This window comes from Oncorhynchus mykiss, chromosome 8 (genome assembly GCF_057628025.1).
Source record: "Oncorhynchus mykiss isolate SJ-2025 chromosome 8, ASM5762802v1, whole genome shotgun sequence".
NCBI classification, from domain to species: Eukaryota; Metazoa; Chordata; class Actinopteri; order Salmoniformes; family Salmonidae; genus Oncorhynchus; species Oncorhynchus mykiss.
The window spans coordinates 61,147,570-61,165,783 of NC_143029.1; the positions used below are offsets into that span (position 1 = coordinate 61,147,570).

Consider the following 18,214-nt stretch of genomic DNA (forward strand, 5'->3'; position numbering starts at 1 on the left):
AAAAAGTGTCGTTTAAAGTTTGCCACAAGCCACCTGGGAGACACACCAAACATGTGGAAGAAGGTGCTCTGGTCAGATGAAACCAAAATTGAACTTTTTGGCAACAATGCAAAACGTTATGTTTGGCGTAAAAGCAACACAGCTGAACACACCATCCCCACTGTCAAACATGGTGGTGGCAGCATCATGGTTTGGGCCTGCTTTTCTTCAGCAGGAACAGGGAAGTTGGTTAAAATTGATGGGAAGATGGATAGAGCCAAATACAGGACCATTCTGGAAGAAAACCTGATGGAGTCTGCAAAAGACCTGAGACTGGGACGGAGATTTGTCTTCCAACAAGATGATCCAAAACATAAAGCAAAATCTACAATGGAATGGTTCAAAAATAAACATATCCAGGTGTTAGAATGGCCAAGTCAAAGTCCAGACCTGAATCCAATCGAGAATCTGTGGAAAGAACTGAAAACTGCTGTTCACAAATGCTCTCCATCCAACCTCACTGAGCTCGAGCTGTTTTGCAAGGAGGAATGGGAAAAAATGTCAGTCTCTCGATGTGCAAAACTGATAGAGACATACCCCAAGCGACTTACAGCTGTAATCGCAGCAAAAGGTGGCGCTACAAAGTATTAACTTAAGGGGGCTGAATAATTTTGCACGCCCAATTTTTCAGTTTTTGATTTGTTAAAAAAGTTTGAAATATCCAATAAATGTCGTTCCACTTCATGATTGTGTCCCACTTGTTGTTGATTCTTCACAAAAAAATACAGTTTTATATCTTTATGTTTGAAGCCTGAAATGTGGCAAAAGGTCGCAAAGTTCAAGGGGGCCGAATACTTTCGCAAGGCACTGTAGCTAGCTAGCTACGTGCACCGAGCCACAGGGCTTATCTCGCAGGCTCTATTTCCATACGTGGGAGCATTGCGAACCGAAGGTCGAGATTTTTTGTACAACACATCAGCTTTTTTGTTATGTTTTGTTATTTTTGTACAAAATGGGGATCAATGGGAAAGAATGTTGGTTTTCCCCAATTTGTGGGCGTAGAATCCCTTATTAATACGCGAATACCGACAGGGACTATAGTGATGGCCGACACCACTGTTGCCAAGTAGGCTAGAACAGAGCATGAAGTCCTCTGTGACATTTTATTAGCAGTCTATCTGGGGGCTTAGGAGTCACAGGATTATGACAAATGTTACCAGATGTCAAACGTTAACTCAAGACCTTGTGAAATATACACAGTAATTGTGGGAAAAGGTTACAGACGGAGAGGGCAAGTCGGACCAACCACAATATCCAGGAGAGGTTATGAAATTTGGCAGAGGACCATGATGGACTAGCCCACAGAGAGAGAGAGCGAGAGAGAGAGTATCCTTAACTTAAAGCTACAGCTACGACAACACCAACACAATAAACATAGAAATGCCCTTAAAAAAGACCAATTACAGCACGATAAACCCAATTTCAACATAAATCATTTTCTTTCACTTGCTCTCTCCATAAATACTGTTACAAGGCTGCACATATGAACCCAGCCGAGTTGCATTTTCATAGTGTAACAGTACCAAAGCCTGTAAACTCCACAAAAAGCTCAATGCTGTTTCAACGATGTCGCAACCAGGGCTCTAAATTAAACCGTTTCATTGGTAGCACTGGTGCTCACAATTTAAAAGTTAGGAGCACCACATGACATTTAGGAGCGCCAGATATGACGATTTATATTATGGGATTGAGATACCGCCTACAGTGCATTCAGAAAGTATTCAAACATCTGGACTTGTTCCACATTTTGTTATGTTACAGCCTTATTCTAAAATTGATTAAATTAAAAAATAATACATCTCAATCGACACACAATAATACCCCATATGGACAAAGCAAAAACAGGTTTTTGGAAATGTTTGCAAATGTATTAAAAATGAAAATAGAAATACCTTATTTACATAAGTATTCAGACCCTTTGCTATGAGATGGAAGCCACTCCTCAGTAAAGGCACATAACAGCCCGCTTGGAGTTTGCAAAAAAAAGGAACCTAAAGGACTCAGACCATGAGAAACCAGATTCTCTTGTCTGATGAAACCAAGATTGCACTCTTTGGCCTGAATGCCAAGTGTTACATCTGGAAGAAACCTGGCACCATCTCTACAGTGAAGCATGGTGGTGGGAGCATCATGGTGTGGGGATGATTTTCAGAAGCAGAGACTGGGAGACCAGTCAGGATGGAGGGAAAGATGAATGGAGCAAAATCTAGAGAGATCCTTGATGAAAACCTGCTCCAGAGCGCTCAGGACCTCAGACTGGGGCGAAGGTTCACCTTCCAACAGGACAACGACCCTAAGCACACAGCCAAGACAACACAGGAGTGGCTTCGGGACAAGTCTCTCAATGTCCTTGAGTGGCCCAGTCAGAGCCCGGACTTGAAACCGATCAAACATTTCTGGTGAGACCTGAAAATAGTTGTGCAGCGATGCTCCCCATCCAACCTGACAGAGCTTGACAGGATTTGCAGAAAAAATTGGGAGAAATTCACCAAATACAAGTGTGCCAAGCTTGTAGCGTCATACCCAAGAAGACTCAAGGCTGTAATCGCTGCCAAAGAGGCTTCAGCAAAGTACTGAGTAAAGGGTCTGAATACTTATGTCTAAAATGTCTAAAAACATGTTATTGCATTGTCATTATGGGTGTAGATTGATGAAGAAAGAAAACGATTTGTGAAAAAAGTCAAGGGGTTTGAATACTTTCCGAATGTACTGTATATTGGGCCTATATGAATTCTAGCTACTTTTGAAGTACATCTTGTGCCCTAGAAACAAATATGTAACACTGTGAAGACACTTGTTTATTATCAAAGCTAAAACGCTGACACAAATACCAGTCAAATCAAAATCAAATAAAATGTTATTTGTCACATGCTTCGAAAAACAACAGGTGTAGACTAACAGTCAGATGCTTACTTACAGGCCATTCCCAACAACGCTGAGAAAAACAACAGGTGTAGACTAACAGTCAGATGCTTACTTACAGGCCATTCCCAACAACGCTGAGAAAAACAACAGGTGTAGACTAACAGTCAGATGCTTACTTACAGGCCATGTTAGCTAGCTAGCCAATAAGGTAGTGTAACACGACTGAAGAAAGTGTAAACAAATGGTTAACGACGGGCAAGTAGTTTTAGAGCTGGGTGGAGGGAATGGTGCTGTCATTCCGCAGCAGGATTAAGTTGACAGAAGTCAGTCATGGCTCTCAGGGTGGAGGAAATGGCTGACTTCTCCCCTGGGTTTCATGAAGCTTCTGGCAGACTCATTTTACGCTGCACAGTTAAATCGAAATTTCTGATGGGCCGTAGTTTTGAAAGCGAAGGCAATTAGAAAATGAATTCCGCTGTATATTTATGCAGCTGCAGGTTTGTTTTCCTTCTCAGTCAAGCGGCCAAAAGGGCGCTGGGACATTTTATAGCTCTGAGAGGAATTAAAAATAATATTCTGCCTCTCTCATTTTGAGACAGACTAGGGAAGTTCAGACAGCACATCTCCCCCCTTGGTAGAACAAGGTATGATAATAATAACACATACCGTAAATACTATAGTGCCATGGACATGAGTCGGTCACATACTGTGGGTCATATCAATTACTTCATCTCTTTTATGACATTAGCCCTGAACTACATAGTAGAAGTTATACTTGGGGCATAGAGATATGGTCAAAGGTAGTGCACTACTTAGGGAATAGGGTGTCATTTGGGATGAAGCAAGGATAAAGGCGTTTGCATGCTTTCCAGCCGAAACAGTTCGGTAGAGTGTGGAAACCCCTTCGGATTGGTGGATTTGGTTATTTCAGCCACACCGGTTGCTGACAGGTCTATAAAATCGAGCAAACAGCCATGCAATATCCACAGACACACATTGGCAGTAGAATGGCCCGTACTGAAGAACTCAGTGATTTTCAACGTGGCACCATCATAGGATGCCACCTTCCCAACAAGTCAGTTCGTCAAATGTCTGCCCTGCTAGAGCTGCCCCGGTAAACTGTAAGTGCTGTTATTGTGAAGTGGAACCGTCTAAAAGCAACATTGGCTCAGGAGCGAAGTGGTAGACCACACAACCTGATGGAACATGACTGCTGAGTGCTGAAGCACACACTACCGAGTTCCAAACGGCCTCTGGAAGCAACGTCCGCACAATAATGGTTTGTTGATGAATCACGCTTCACCACCTGGCAGTCCAACGGAAGAATTTGGGTTTGGCGGATGGCAGGAGATCGCTACCTGCCTAAATGCATAGTGCCAACTGTAAAGTTTGGTGGAGGAGGAATAACGTTCTGGGGCTGTTTTTTCAGGGTGCGGGCTAGGCTCCCTGAGTGGAGGTAACTCTTAATTAACGCTACAGCATACAATGACATTCTTGATGATTCTATGCTTCGACTTTGTGGCAACAGTTTGGGGAAGGCCCTTTCCTGTTTCAGCATGACAATGACCCAATGCACAAAGTGAGGTCCATACAGGAATGGTTTGTCAAGATCGGTGTGGAAAAACTTGACTGGCCTGCACACAGCCCTGATCTCAACCCCATCAAACACCCTTTGGGATGAATTGGAACGCGAACTGCGTTCCAGGCCTGATAGCCAAACATCAGTGTCCAACCTCACTAATGCTCTTGTGGCTGAATGGAAGTCCCTGCAGCAATGTTCCAACATTGAGTGGAAATCAACTCCTTATTAATGCCCATGATCTTAGAATGAGATGTTCAACGAGCACGTTGGCCATGTAGTGTATTATGCCGACTGTGTGACATTTTTGTTCGTTTTGGACTTGGATTTTTGGGCTGTTTGGGCACATTACATTTTTTTCTGGAGGCAAGCCGAAGTTTATGCCCCTTCGTCGATGATTGGTCAATAGTAGGGATTCTTTAATAAAGTGTATCATTCAATGAGAGACTACTTGTTTTCATGCACATTTATTTATTGACAAATATTGGTCCAAACATCTAAGATGTAAAATTGCAACTAAGATCCTCTTGGCAAAAACGTCAAAATGAGTGACAGACTTCTTGAGTTATTTCGGACTATTTTGAGGAAGTGTATATTGGCTACGGTGTCTCAAAACAGACAAACGGTACTATTGACACTTTTCTTTTTTTCATTTTCAAGCGAAGGTCTTTCAAGGGAGTATACGAGCACACTTGCTCAGTTAGCCTCCAGCCGAACTGAAGCATGCTGATGCCTTCAGGCTTACCAAAGACGATTCTGCCTGTGCACAAGCTACCAGGGCATGTATGCTCTCCTTTCCCCTGCAGAACTCTTTCTTTCTCCCTTTCAGATTCCTGTTCTGTGTATAATGTCCACAGCAGCAAAGCTCTTATATCAGTCCTTACTGCCATACAGGACCTTAATGACAAACATTCCTGCTACTTGACTTGGGAAAAGCTACAGGGCTCCCACCTCTCCCTCCTATGGTGGGCTGTTAATAAACTCCCTGCTCTGTGTAGAAGTCCTGAAGGAAACACACTTCCTGGTTTTCTCCAGTTAGTATAACAACCTCCCCCGAGGTGTATTTTCTTATAGTTTGAGGTCTACGCAAAAAACCTAACATCTTAGATGTGTTTGTTGTTACATGTACCAATTTTCAACAGAACGTTTATGACACAAACGCTTGTTTAAATCTTAAGAAAATGTTGCCCAGTATTGAGTAACAGATATATAAACACGAATTCTATCGCACCAGTTCTGCTTGACATGTGCAGTGCCCCTTGGAGCATAGTGTACAGTAATCAAGTTGAACTGACGACATATAAATCCCTATAAAGGAACAGGAAAGTAGTCCAACTTATACATCTTCAACTTGCAATAAAAAATATTTTGCAATCAAATCAAATACTCTACTTCTAAAAATTCCCATGGTGTAATACACCGTGCCTCTACTTCGCAGTGGCATTATTTCCAAACGCTTTCCAAGGGAATAATGATTTTCAGAAATCAAATAAATCCTGCGTTCAAAATTGCACCCTATTCACTAGATAGTGCACTACTTCTGATCAGGGCTCTTGGTCAAAACTAGTGCACTATATAGAGAATAGGGTGGCATTTGGGACGTGGACACATTTCTAATAAAGTTGTAGGTTTGTGATGATACATCTGCTTATGATTAATGTCTTCAGCAGGGGGAGGGGCAAGTCTTTCACAAACCTCATCTCCCCCCCAAGAGATGCACAGCACAACAAAACAATGTCCGCTCTAACTTGAAAAAATGCAATACCATTACCACCTGTGACCCGACATAATGCTAAAGTAGCACCGAAGAGCCAAACACAAGCAAAGATTAAACAGATTGCGCCAGTGGTTCTGATGCAACGGGGTCATGAACACGCACGACGTCCCAGACTATGTTTATTGAACGAGTGCTCCGTGGTATTGCTAGTCTCTTAACAGCCGCAGTGCATGGGAATGCTATTCATTCCTTCTTCACACATCCCCTCTCTAGAACTATATCCAAACCTTTACACTGCGGCAGCACAATTAATTATACATCAATACTACATACAGTATTAATACATCTACACACATCTGAGTAGAGGGACGTGAAATAACACCCAGGATAACTGTATTCACTCTGGCTAGGGAAATCATCCCAGGTTTTTCATCTGTACTGTGCTCCAGGCCATACAGTTCTACAGTGGAATACTGAGGCTTCGGCTCAAATGGCACCGGGGCATATAGGGATCTGGTCAAAAGTAGTGCACTATATAGGGAATAGGGTGGCATTTGCTGTAGATAGAGGGCCCACAGGCTTATGGTTTCTCATCACAGCCTTTAGTGTGATGTAAAAAGTACTGTCACTGCAGTGGCCCCTGTGTTCACGATGGCATCACAGGGACACTGACTATGAATGAATAACATAGTAGGAATAAAGATTTGTCAATATACGATTTGATGTATTTCATGTATGACCATTGCTGCGAAACCAATCTCCTCAGGGACAATACAGTTGAAAGTTGAAGTCAGTCTTGGGAATGGTGTGAGATGATTGACAGACAGCCAATCCCAAAGGAAAGTGAACAGTCAGCCTGAGGATATGTTTCTCTATGTTTGCATCTCAAATTACACCTTTATCCCTATTAAGTGCACTACTTTTGACTAGGGCCCAAGTAGTGCCTATTCCCTATAAATGCCAAAGCAATCTATGTAGGAAATAGGGTGGCATTTGGGACGCATACTATGACATGGACATGTAAGAGACGGGGGAAGTAGATCAGGAGAGCATAAGATAACATGTAGAAATGCTGCCTTCCTTACCCCCCAGGAACAATGTAATCACCAGTGAGTCCCAGTCAGTAGAGTGGTGACATTTAACTGCCTGGACTTGTTTTCCTGGGGTGAGATTTGATGGCTGGACTAAGACACAAGTCAGAGTATATCAGCCTCCTATACTGTAGCTACTCAGTGCTAGGATATAGAATACTTATAGATGAAAGTGAGTGACGCAGCGTAAAAATGTGGAGGTACTGTATGCGCAACGGTGTTTCTCCTAGCATTACTCAGGAACGGCAAGGCACGGCAAGATACCATTCTCTCAGGAATGAGTTCTTCAACACCTCAGAGGCTTGAAGCTGGAATCCATAATGGTGAAACAGCCACGTCCGTTTGCAATATTACAACACCAAAGAAGTTCCTGCAAACCATGACCACTGTTTTCCCCCTTGGCAATCACTGCAGGCGTGATAGCAGAGCACAATATGTACTGACTTTTTAAAAAAACATTTTGTGAGACACTTCTCATCTCGGCAACAAAAACAACAGTGGTTGGGCTGCCAGTGGCGCCGTGCCCCATACTGCAGATTCCATCTTTACATGATGGTCTGTCTATAACACAAGTATAAAACCAAACTGCCATGCAGAAGTGCTACTTAATAGTGCTTGATATTACTACCACTCTTCATTTCATCAGACCTGGGTTCAAATAGTATTTTAAATCATTTCAAATACTTTACCCGAGCTTGCCTGGGTTAATGGACCAATATAATAGTCTCACAATGGCAACCTCTGCCCAATCTGGCACTCCTGGCAGGCTAGAGCCAATGGCCAAAGTATTTGAATGATTTGAAATAGTATTTGAACTCAGATCTGCTCCTCATAGCGTGGGATAGACCCTCGAGCCCCTACCTGTCGGCGGAGGGAGGGCGTCCATTTGCATTGCGGGTTTTGCCGACTTGTGTGTACAGGGAGGAATCTTGATGGTGGTTGTCTCGGGGGCTCTGGGGCCGGCTGTGCCCGCTGTCCAGGGACGTGTCCAGGGGCCCGATGCCTGCGTAGGGGTGCTCCTCGTCTCGGCTCAGGTTGACATCTAGGATCTCAGCGTAGTCCCTCTCCCGTGCCTGGCGCTCCCGCAGCTCCCGGGTCTTAGCCTGGATCCTGGAGGAAAGAATGTTTCATCATTGATTCCTCAAAAAGAAAACTGTGGATGCGTCCCCAATGGCAGCATACAGTGCCCGCGGAAAGTATTCAGACCCCTCGATTTTTCCCCCTCATTTTGTTACGTTACAGACTTATTCTAAAATGAATAAAAACATGAAAAATCCTAAGCAATCTACACACAATACCTCATAATGACAAAGCAAAAACCGTTTTTGAAAATTTTGCAAATGTATTCAAAATAATAAACAGAAATACCTTATTTACATAAGCATTCAGACCCTTTGCTATGACACTCAAAATTTAACTCCGATGCATCCTGTTTCCACTGATCATCGTTGAGATGTTTCTACAACTTGATTGGAGTCCACCTGTGGTAAATTCAATTGATTGGACATGATTTGGAAAGGCACACATCTTTCTATAAAAGGTCCCACAGTTGACAGTACACGTCAGAGCAAAAACCAAGCAATGAGGTCAACGGAATTGTCAGTAGAGCACCGAGACAGAATTGTGTCGAAGCACTTCCTAGAGCTGTCCGCCCGGCCAAACTGAGCAATTTGGGGAGAAGGGCCTTGGTCAGGAAAGTAATCAAGAACCTAATGGTCACTCTGACAGAGTTCCAGAGTTCCTCTGTGGAGATGGGAGAAACTTCTAGAAGGACAACCATCTCTGCAGCACTCCACCAATCAGGCCTTGGTGGTAGATTGGCCAGACGGAAGCCACTCCTCAGTTAAAAAGGCACATGACAACCCGCTTGGAGTTTGCCAAAAGGCACCTAAAGACTCTCAGACCATGAGAATCAAGATTCTCTGGTCTGATGAAACCAAGATATTGAACTCATTGACCTGAATGCCAAGTGTCACGTCTGGAGGAAACCCGGCACCATCCCTACGGCGAAGCATGGTGGTGGCAGCATCATGCTGTGGGGATGTTTTTCAGAAGCAGGGACTGGGAGACTAGTCAGGATCGAGGCAAAGATGAACGAAGCAAAGTCTAGAGAGAGATCCTTGATGAAAACCTGCTCAGACTGGGGCGAAGGATCACCTTCCAACAGGACAATGACCCTAAGCACACAGCAGAGACAATGCAAGAGAGGCTTCGGGACAAGTCTCAATGTCCTTGAGTGGCCCAGCCAGAGCCCAGACTTGAACCCGACCGACCAAATCTGGAGAGACCTGAAAATAGCTGTGCAGCAACGAGCTTGAGAGGATCTGCAGAGAAGAATGGGAGAAAATCCCCAAATACAAGTGTGCCAAGATTATAGCGTCATACCCAAGAAGACCTGATGCTGTAATCGCTGTTAAAGGTGCTTCAACAAAGTACTGAGTAAAGTGTCTGAATACTTATGTAAATGTATCATTTACATTTTTTATTTGTATTAAAATTGCAAAAAAATTCTATAAACCTATTTTTGCTTTGTCATTATGGGATGTTGTGTGTCGATTGATGAGGGGGAAAAAAACAATGTAATCAATTTCAGAATAAACCTGTAACGTTACAAAATGCGGAAGAAGTCAAGGGGTATGAATACTTTATATATTCTTCACCCTAGTCCAGAGCCCTATACAGGGACTAGAGTGCCATTTGAGATGCAAACCCTATGTTCACAGGCAGCTGCTGCTCCCCTCTCTAGAACACTTAAGATGTATTTTAATAAACCCTCTTCTAGTGGAAAGCTTCCACGACTGCAATGAAGTACTTAGACAATCTGTGGAGGTTTAGGAGTAGGGTACCCTGGGAAAAGGTGGAGAGGCAGAAACTTCTACCTAATCAATGTCTGATCTATAATGGCAGAGTTCCTTTCCCAAGGACCAGTTGAGAGTTACAATTCCTCCGGCAAAACACATATTGATTGGTCAAGGCCAGAGGCCAGAGAAAATCTACCTCTGATTGACTGAGTGGATGAATTTACTCAGGTGAGGGTCAGGGACCAGGGCCTGCATTTCACAGATAGACAGAAAAACCTAATTGTTTTGTGCCGTCCAAACGGCACCCTATTCCCTATATAGTACACGTGGCCTGGTCAAATGTAGCACACTAAATAGGGAATATAGTACCATTTGGGACACAGACAAGCATCTGTCTGGTGAATCAAATGTCTGGAATATAAAGTGATCAGATTTTACGTCACAGGATTACGTGTCGCTTATCCCACAGGACCTTCCATCCGAGTTTCCTTTCTTTCTGCATGTTTTATCATTATTGTGTAGCTGTCAGTTGCCACCAAGGGACATTATCATTACACAGTGGACACAATGGCACATTGTTATGTGTGGAAGCTGAGGAAAGGCCACTCATCATCCCTGGTTCTGATGCCCCCCCCCCCCCCCCCCCTAGTATAAAATCCATTATAGCTCCTATACTCTATGCCAAGTACAGATGTTTCCATCTCTCATCAGGGCCAATCATTAAAACCTTGGAGGGTTTCCTCACAGAAACTTGTCAGGGCTGAGACCATTGTTTGGTCCAATGGTTGATCTAGCCCTTCTTCCTGGCTGGCCCTCAGGTCTAGATAGAATATCTCATTGAAGGGTGTTGAGAATATTCTGCATTTTTGTGGTAGTAAGTAAACAGAGGTGGCATTTAAGGAGGCTCTGCTGTAGCAGTGTTATTTGTTTAGAAGACGTAGGTATTGACATTGTACCGGCTTTCATGTCAAGGCAGCTGCTTTTGTAAGGATCCAATTCACAGTCGGTCGGTCGAAGCTAGCCTGCGTAGGAAATAGCATTGGTCGACCCCTCCACCTCCTCTCAATGGAAAGGCTGCTGAGCCAAACAAAGCGAGGGAGCAGATTGCTATGTCTGCTCTTATCTTATCAGCAGCACCGTGCTTACCATCAGTAGCCTACTAAACACCCCCAACACAAACCTTGTTTTCCCACGGTTTAAAGCTAGGTCTCTCAAGGACCCGTTTCCTTCTGGTAATATAGATATTCGCTGAGTCTACAAACAAGCTTTAGCTGGTGTCTGCACTCAGGGCAGGCTGCAGTGCTAGCATCTTATAAGAGGCATATGTTTCCATTAAGAAAATCCTCAAAATATTCAAAAGATGGTTCAGTCTACTCAACTCAGCGACGGCCTGGAATCTGTGATGTCTTTTCAATCTCATCAGGGAAATATTATTGCCTTTTTTGGATAAATATTTTTCACCTATAATGACTTTATTTCATTTCACACTTAAATGGGAAACCTGTTTCCTTGACGTATTATTTCATTATGTGGCTTAATGCACATTTCTTTGGGCATATGTAGATTTCCCAGCTGAGTGCTAGATGAGGAAATGCTGTCCGTCCTCCCTTCTCTTTCCCTCGTTCCCGGCAGTAAAGAGGCCCAGAGAGAAGCGAGGGGATGATAATTGCAAGTTGAAAGGCTGATAATTGGCAAAACTGTAATTATGTGCTCGATGAGGTACTCCCTCCATGCAGTTAAAACGACTACCTTAGCTGTTCACCAGGTAATGGTTTGTAGAGAGAGAGAGAGAGGGAGGGTGTGTAGGTAGTTAGCACACTGGGAATACAAGGGTTTCATCAGGACAAAGAATGAAGCAGCATGACTGATGGGGTGGCAGGGAGCCTAGTGGTTAGAGGCATGTAGCCTAGTGGTTAGAGGCAGGGAGCCTAGTGGTTAGAGGCATGTAGCCTAGTGGTTAGAGGCAGGGAGCCTAGTGGTTAGAGGCAGGGAGCCTAGTGGTTAGAGGCAGGGAGCCTAGTGGTTAGAGGCAGGGAGCCTAGTGGTTAGAGGCAGGGAGCCTAGTGGTTAGAGGCAGGGAGCCTAGTGGTTAGAGGCATGTAGCCTAGTGGTTAGAGGCATGTAGCCTAGTGGTTAGAGGCATGTAGCCTAGTGGTTAGAGGCATGTAACCTAGTGGTTAGAGGCATGTAGCCTAGTGGTTAGAGCGTTGGGCCAGTAACCGAAAGGTTGCAGGATCGAATCCTCGAGCTGACAAGGTAAAAATCTGTCGTTCTGCCCCTGAACAAGGTAGTAGGCCGTTAAACACATTTTTTTTAATAAAGAGATATACCCATATGGACTGTATCTAGAGATCCCATCTAGAGATCAGTAATGAATGTGCTCAGAAATGTTCCATTGGTGTGCCTAATGCAGAGACCAATTAAACACAGTAAGGGAGACATACCTTCGATATTGGCCAGATTGGCAGATGATGATGATTCTCTATCAAGTCAAGTCCGATTTATTTACACAAGTGGTTTGATCATAGTGCTTTTTGGTAGTCGCACTTCTCAGTCCTTCATGCCAAGATCAATAGCATAAGTATAGTTTTGACTTACGATCTACATAACAAGTGCATCCATTCCCCTTCTTCCTTTCTGAATCCAGAATTTGCGACACTTATTAGCCGAGAGCCCGAAGCAGAGAGAGCCATATTGTTGATGGCGTGATTTCATAATGACAGTTCCTTTGATTTGGTCTCCATGTCCAAGTGATTGGCTGTGCATCACAGTAAGGCCAGCGCGGTAATGACAGCGTGGTAATGACATGGTACGTAGAAATCGAAGTGTGCCGTGATGAATGTTATGATTGCTACCCCGCAGTCAGGGCTCGAGATATCTGGGCTTGAAAAGAAGCTCTCATGTTGTCACAGATTGCCCCCAAACCTTTCACTCCTACTTCAATAGAGGGTAAATCAAAGGAAACACTCAGTGCTTCAGTCGGGTGGTGTAAATCAAGCGCCAACCAAACACACCCTCTCTCTATTCTTTGTCCCGCGTCCCAAATGGCACCACATTCCCTATAGAGTGCACTGCTTTTGACCAGGGCCCACTATTTAGGGAATGGGGTGCCATTTGGGACGCAAACCCCTGTCTCTAGTCTGTGTGTGGATGTAGCTATTAGTTGACCTGTGGGATCACAGAAAAGGACGAGGGTCATTGCCAGGGCAAGCAGAGCAGGCTCTGTCAGCGAGGTGTCCTAATAACGCAGACTTCTGACATTCCTACAGCTCTGGGTGGAAACAGAAGACATTGGTCGTGTTCCTCTGCTCAGACTTTGCCCGCATCAACCAATAGTTGTGTTCCACGTGAGAGACTGTGCCGTTGGGCAGCGGATTTCTATAGCATTTGATGTGGTAAGCTGACACCCAAAATACCTATCCAAGCGTTGTAAGACCGAGCATGGGCCAGCAACGTCTGAGCATGGGGACCGCAACCTGTGTGACTGACAAGCTAGCCTTAGCTTCAGTTTTGTTTTGCATCAATGGTACATTACAGTGATAGCAGTGTCTCTATAATATCTATAATATATAATATATAATATCCTATTAGCATGATTCACGGTAAGGAGACAATAGCGAAACACTGCAAGAACAACAGTTTTGCTTTTGAGGAGTCCATGGTTGTGTCCCAACTGCAATAGTCTTGGAGCGGAAACAGCCATCATACAGGAACATTTCAAAAATAGGTGAGATCACAATTTTCAGTTGCATATTGTCAAACCAGTTACTACTCAACATTTTTTTTGCGTATGTAACTTTCATAATGTGAATAATTGCCCTCAAAACCACAGTCTGAACTGTCTAGGAACGATGAGATACAAATTCTAATATTGTAAAAATAAGACTTGAATGCCATTACGGAGTTATCATGCCCTGAAAACACAAGCAGAGGAATGAATTAAACATAGTATTGTAGTGTGTATATGTACATATATATGTGTGTGTGTGTGTGTGTGTGTGTGTGTGTGTAGTAATAGCTTTGGCATTTACAGTCTGGTGCCCAAATTACTGTCACATCCCCCACCTGCCACCTCCTTCATTCGGCAGTGTGTAGCTCGTAGCCTGGGGTTGGCACCAATGCCTTTCAGCACATACACACTAGTGTGTGTGTGCAGTCCCAGAGCAACACTGTGTGAGTGTCTCTCTATAGACAGACATACAGACACTCACCTCTCCTGTTCTAGTTTCATCCTCAGTGTCTCTTCTTCTGAGGCCTGCAGCTCCTCCAGCCTCCCTTTGCGCTCTAGTTTCTCTCCGTCCTTGCGGTGTTTTCCAAACCTGAAACATTGGGGCAGCAGACAGAGTGCACCCCTGGTTAAAAGCAGCATACTATATAGGGAACAGGGTGCAATTTGACAGACCCAAAAATGTTTTATAAATTACTAATGGCGATCAACTCTCCAACTCCTTTCTAACAAACATGCCATCAAATATTTTGCTTTAAAAATTGTACTTGACTGAGTTTGCCTGTGATCAGGTCTGAAGTTGACAGGAGACAAGATCATATTACCATAGCCCATCAAAGTAATTATATTCATGGGAAGGGAAATAGTACTAAACCAAATGGGAACTACTTGAAATTATATTTCAGCTTGATTGACTCCACATAAAAAGGCACCCTGTTGATTAAATTACTTTGCAGACCTTATTTATATGATGGACCTAGGCTTATTCAGAGGGAAATTGGCCTGCAGAGAGTGGAGTTTAATCAGCTATAAGGAAAACCAAGAACTTCTCAGCACACACAGAGAGATAGAGAGGTATATAGAACAAACTAAAGGAGCAAGAGAGAGTGAGTGACAGAGAGATAACGAAAGGAGAAAGGGAGAGAGATAACAAAAGGAGAGAGAGAGTGAGAGAGAGAGAGAGAGGGGGGGGGGGGGGGGGGGGAGCGGGAAAGACCGAAGGGGGAAGTCCATTACCTGATAAATTGATCAACAAATGGCCTCAAATGTAGCATAAAGCCGTTGATAGTGTTAATATGAAGTGCAGCCCTATCTATCACAGAGACAGCGGGTGACAGTTTCTCTTTCCACTCCGGTGACTTCCATTAAATCTCCTTAAAAATCACCAGCCACGTCCCAAATGGCACCCTATTATATACAGTATATAGTGCACTACTTTGACCAGAGCCCCTATGGGCTATTAATAGGGAGCCATTTGCGATTCCCCCCCAGTCTCCTTCAGAAACACTGGCAGGAAGAACTAGTGAAACTTGCAGAGATCAGAACATTCATCATGACAGAAGGGCATTCAATATTCTGTGTACAGTTAAGCACAGAACCCTCCTATCGTCTTCCGACTTCTACACCACTTATAAGATGGGGATTTAACAAGAGGTTATTTTAGTTAAAGAAGCAAGCGACTGGGAAACGAACAAGTTCAAGGGCTCTGTTGACAACGCAAAAAAAAAGTGTTAAGTGAAAGTGTCATAAGAGAAAGACAAATATTTGAGGAGGTGTTTATTTATTCAAACTCATCTCAACAAGTATGTGTAACCTTTATTTAACAAGGCAAGTCAGTTAAGAACAAATTCTTATTTACAAAGACGGCCTACACCGGCCAAACCCGGACGACGCTGGGCCAGTTGTGCATCGCACTATGGGACTCCCAATCACGGCCGGTTGTGATACAGCCTGGATTTGAACCAGGGTGTCTGCAGCACTGAGATGCAGTGCCTTAGACCGCTGTGACACTCGGGAGCCCCAGGTAAAGTGATACGGTCTGGCTTGACAGCGCCATCACTGTCAAAATGTCATTACAAGTCTCACTGACTCTAGCATTCATTACCGATTAAGCACAGCTTCTTAAAACCTTTCATAAGCTACAGCACTGAAGGGAAGGGAAAGGAGATACCTAGTCCGTTGTAAAACTGAATGCATTCAACTGAAATGTGTCTCCCGCATTTAACCCAACCCCTCTGAATCAGAGAGGTGTGGGGGGGAGGCCTTTCTTAATCAACAGCCACGTCATTGGAGCCTGGGGAGCAGCTGTTGTGGGGGTTAAGGGCAGAATGGCAGATTCTTGCCAGATTGGGGATTCTTCACTTTACCATACTGTACCATACTGTAGCACTGAAAAAAACAACCATACTGATGCTGTCACGTGTGTGTTTCTGGGTAGTGGCCATCTGGAGGATGCTGCCAAGTGAGCAGATTGGGTGTTGCTTTGAGTCCAAGTGGTGATCAGAGTAGAGTAGGTGAGGGAGGCTGCTGTGGTCTAGATGGGGCTCTGATGGTAATGACTGGGCTTTGATTGGGCTGCAGTGTGTGTGTTTGTGTGTATGTATGCACGCGTGCGAGCCCAGTGAGATGAGAGGGTCTGGTCTAACTAGCGTCTCGGTTTGAGAGCAGCGAAACACTCCAACCAGACCTGGGTTCAAATACTATTCAAAATAATTTCAAACTACAGCAGTAGTTATATAGGATGAGCCATGACTAGAATACAGTATATACATATAAAGTGGGTCAAAACAGCATGTCAACATTATTCAAGTGACCAGTGTTTAATGACAATGTACATAGGGCAGCAGCCTCTAAGGTGCAGGGTAGAGTACCGGGTGGTAGCCGACTAGTAACAGTTCAGGGTAGGATACTGGGCGGAGGTCAGCTAGTGGGGATTTTTTTAACAGTCATTGTCTGGAGATAGAAGCTGTTTTCTATTCTCTTGGTCCCAACTTTGATGCACCTGTACTGTCTCCGCCTTCTACAAGGTAGCAGGGTGAACAGGCCGTGGCTCTGGTGGCTGAGGTCCTTGATGATTTTCTTGGCCTTCCTGTGACACCGGGTGCTGTAGATGTCCTGGAGGACAGGAAGTGTGCCCCCGGTGATGCGTTGGGCTGACCGTGCCACCCTCTGGAGAGCCCTGCGGTTTCGGACGGTGCAATTGCTGTACCAGGCGGTTGATACAGCCCGACAGGATGCTCTCATCTGTAAAAGTTAGTGAGGGTCTTAGGTGCCAAGCCAAATATCTTCAGCCTCCTGAGGTTGAAAAGGCGCCGTTGTGACCATTTCAGGTTGTCAGTGATGTGCACGGCGAGGAACTGGAAGGCAATATTGAGCAGCGGTTTCACAATGCTTTCAATCAATGAAAGAAAATGTTTAAGTCATTATCGAATGAAACCAAAAAAGGCAAAGTCGTGGGCTCTGAAGTGCGTACTGTATGTGTGTGTTTGCAAACAACCACTGATAGTGCTCATCTCAATGGGAGGAGCACACCTCCGTAATGATTTGATCCTGCAGTTCCCTGGGACTATCGCAGCCAAACAATTCGAGCTTCCAGCAACCTTCAGGCCAAAGACACACACACACACACACCCCTTTAGGTCAAACATCTGATCTGCATGTCTGCCAGGAGATCCTTCTCCTTCCCACTGGATCTCATTATTCTACACTGTTAGAAATCAGTCAGCATTCTCCTTGACACAACCACTTCAGCACACTATTCCTTATTTGCTGCACTACCTTTACAAAAGCAGTGCACTATACAGGGAATAGGGTGCTATTTGAGACAGAGCCTGTGTCAGAACCATTTAAGTAAATATGACGTTTGAATGTATCATTCGCATCCCAGACAGCTCCGATGAAAGTCATGACCCCAGGACCCACTGATAATGGTGGGTGAGACACTGGTAAAGGACGAGGGACAGTTTTTGTGTTTCCTACCTGAACATGTCGCCCAGTCCTTTCAGCATGCCTTTCTTAGCCCTGTTCTTGCTGTCCTTCTCTTTGTCCCGGTCTGGCTTCTTTTTGTCTTTCCCTCCTTTGTCTTTCTTCTTGTCTTCATTGGCGCGGTTGCCGTTGGCCAGCGATCTCTCTGTGTTGGGCAGTGGGGTCAGATCTGCCACAGTGGACACAGAGTCGCGCCCGGACCGAGAGCTCTCCTCGGTGTCCTCCTCCACTAGAGAGGTGGAGACATGGAAAGAGATTTATACATGGGGTAATTATTAAGTCCTCAAATTCTGACCTTTATATGCAGGCATAACTTGAAATGCTGGGTAAATTCTTCAGGCAGAGATATCAACGAAAGATGTGCATTAATGTTTGCTCTATGGATCTGTCCAATAGAAGTCCTGCTTCGTC

General features: G+C 44.4%; 1 protein-coding gene across 8 annotated transcripts in view; it reads right to left on the reverse strand.

Moving 5' to 3' along the window:
* The window catches only part of LOC110530242 (partitioning defective 3 homolog), a 254,199-nt gene that overhangs the window by 55,806 nt on the left and 180,179 nt on the right, over positions 1–18,214 (reverse strand). For all 8 annotated transcript variants that reach the window (XM_090182149.1, XM_021613147.3, XM_090182150.1 and 5 more), the window contains 3 exons: positions 17,798–18,032; positions 14,304–14,411; positions 8,153–8,401 (listed from right to left, as the gene is read on the reverse strand). In XM_090182149.1, the coding sequence (XP_090038275.1) occupies positions 8,153–8,401; positions 14,304–14,411; positions 17,798–18,032 (592 nt within the window). The remainder of the gene's footprint in view (positions 1–8,152; positions 8,402–14,303; positions 14,412–17,797; positions 18,033–18,214) is intronic.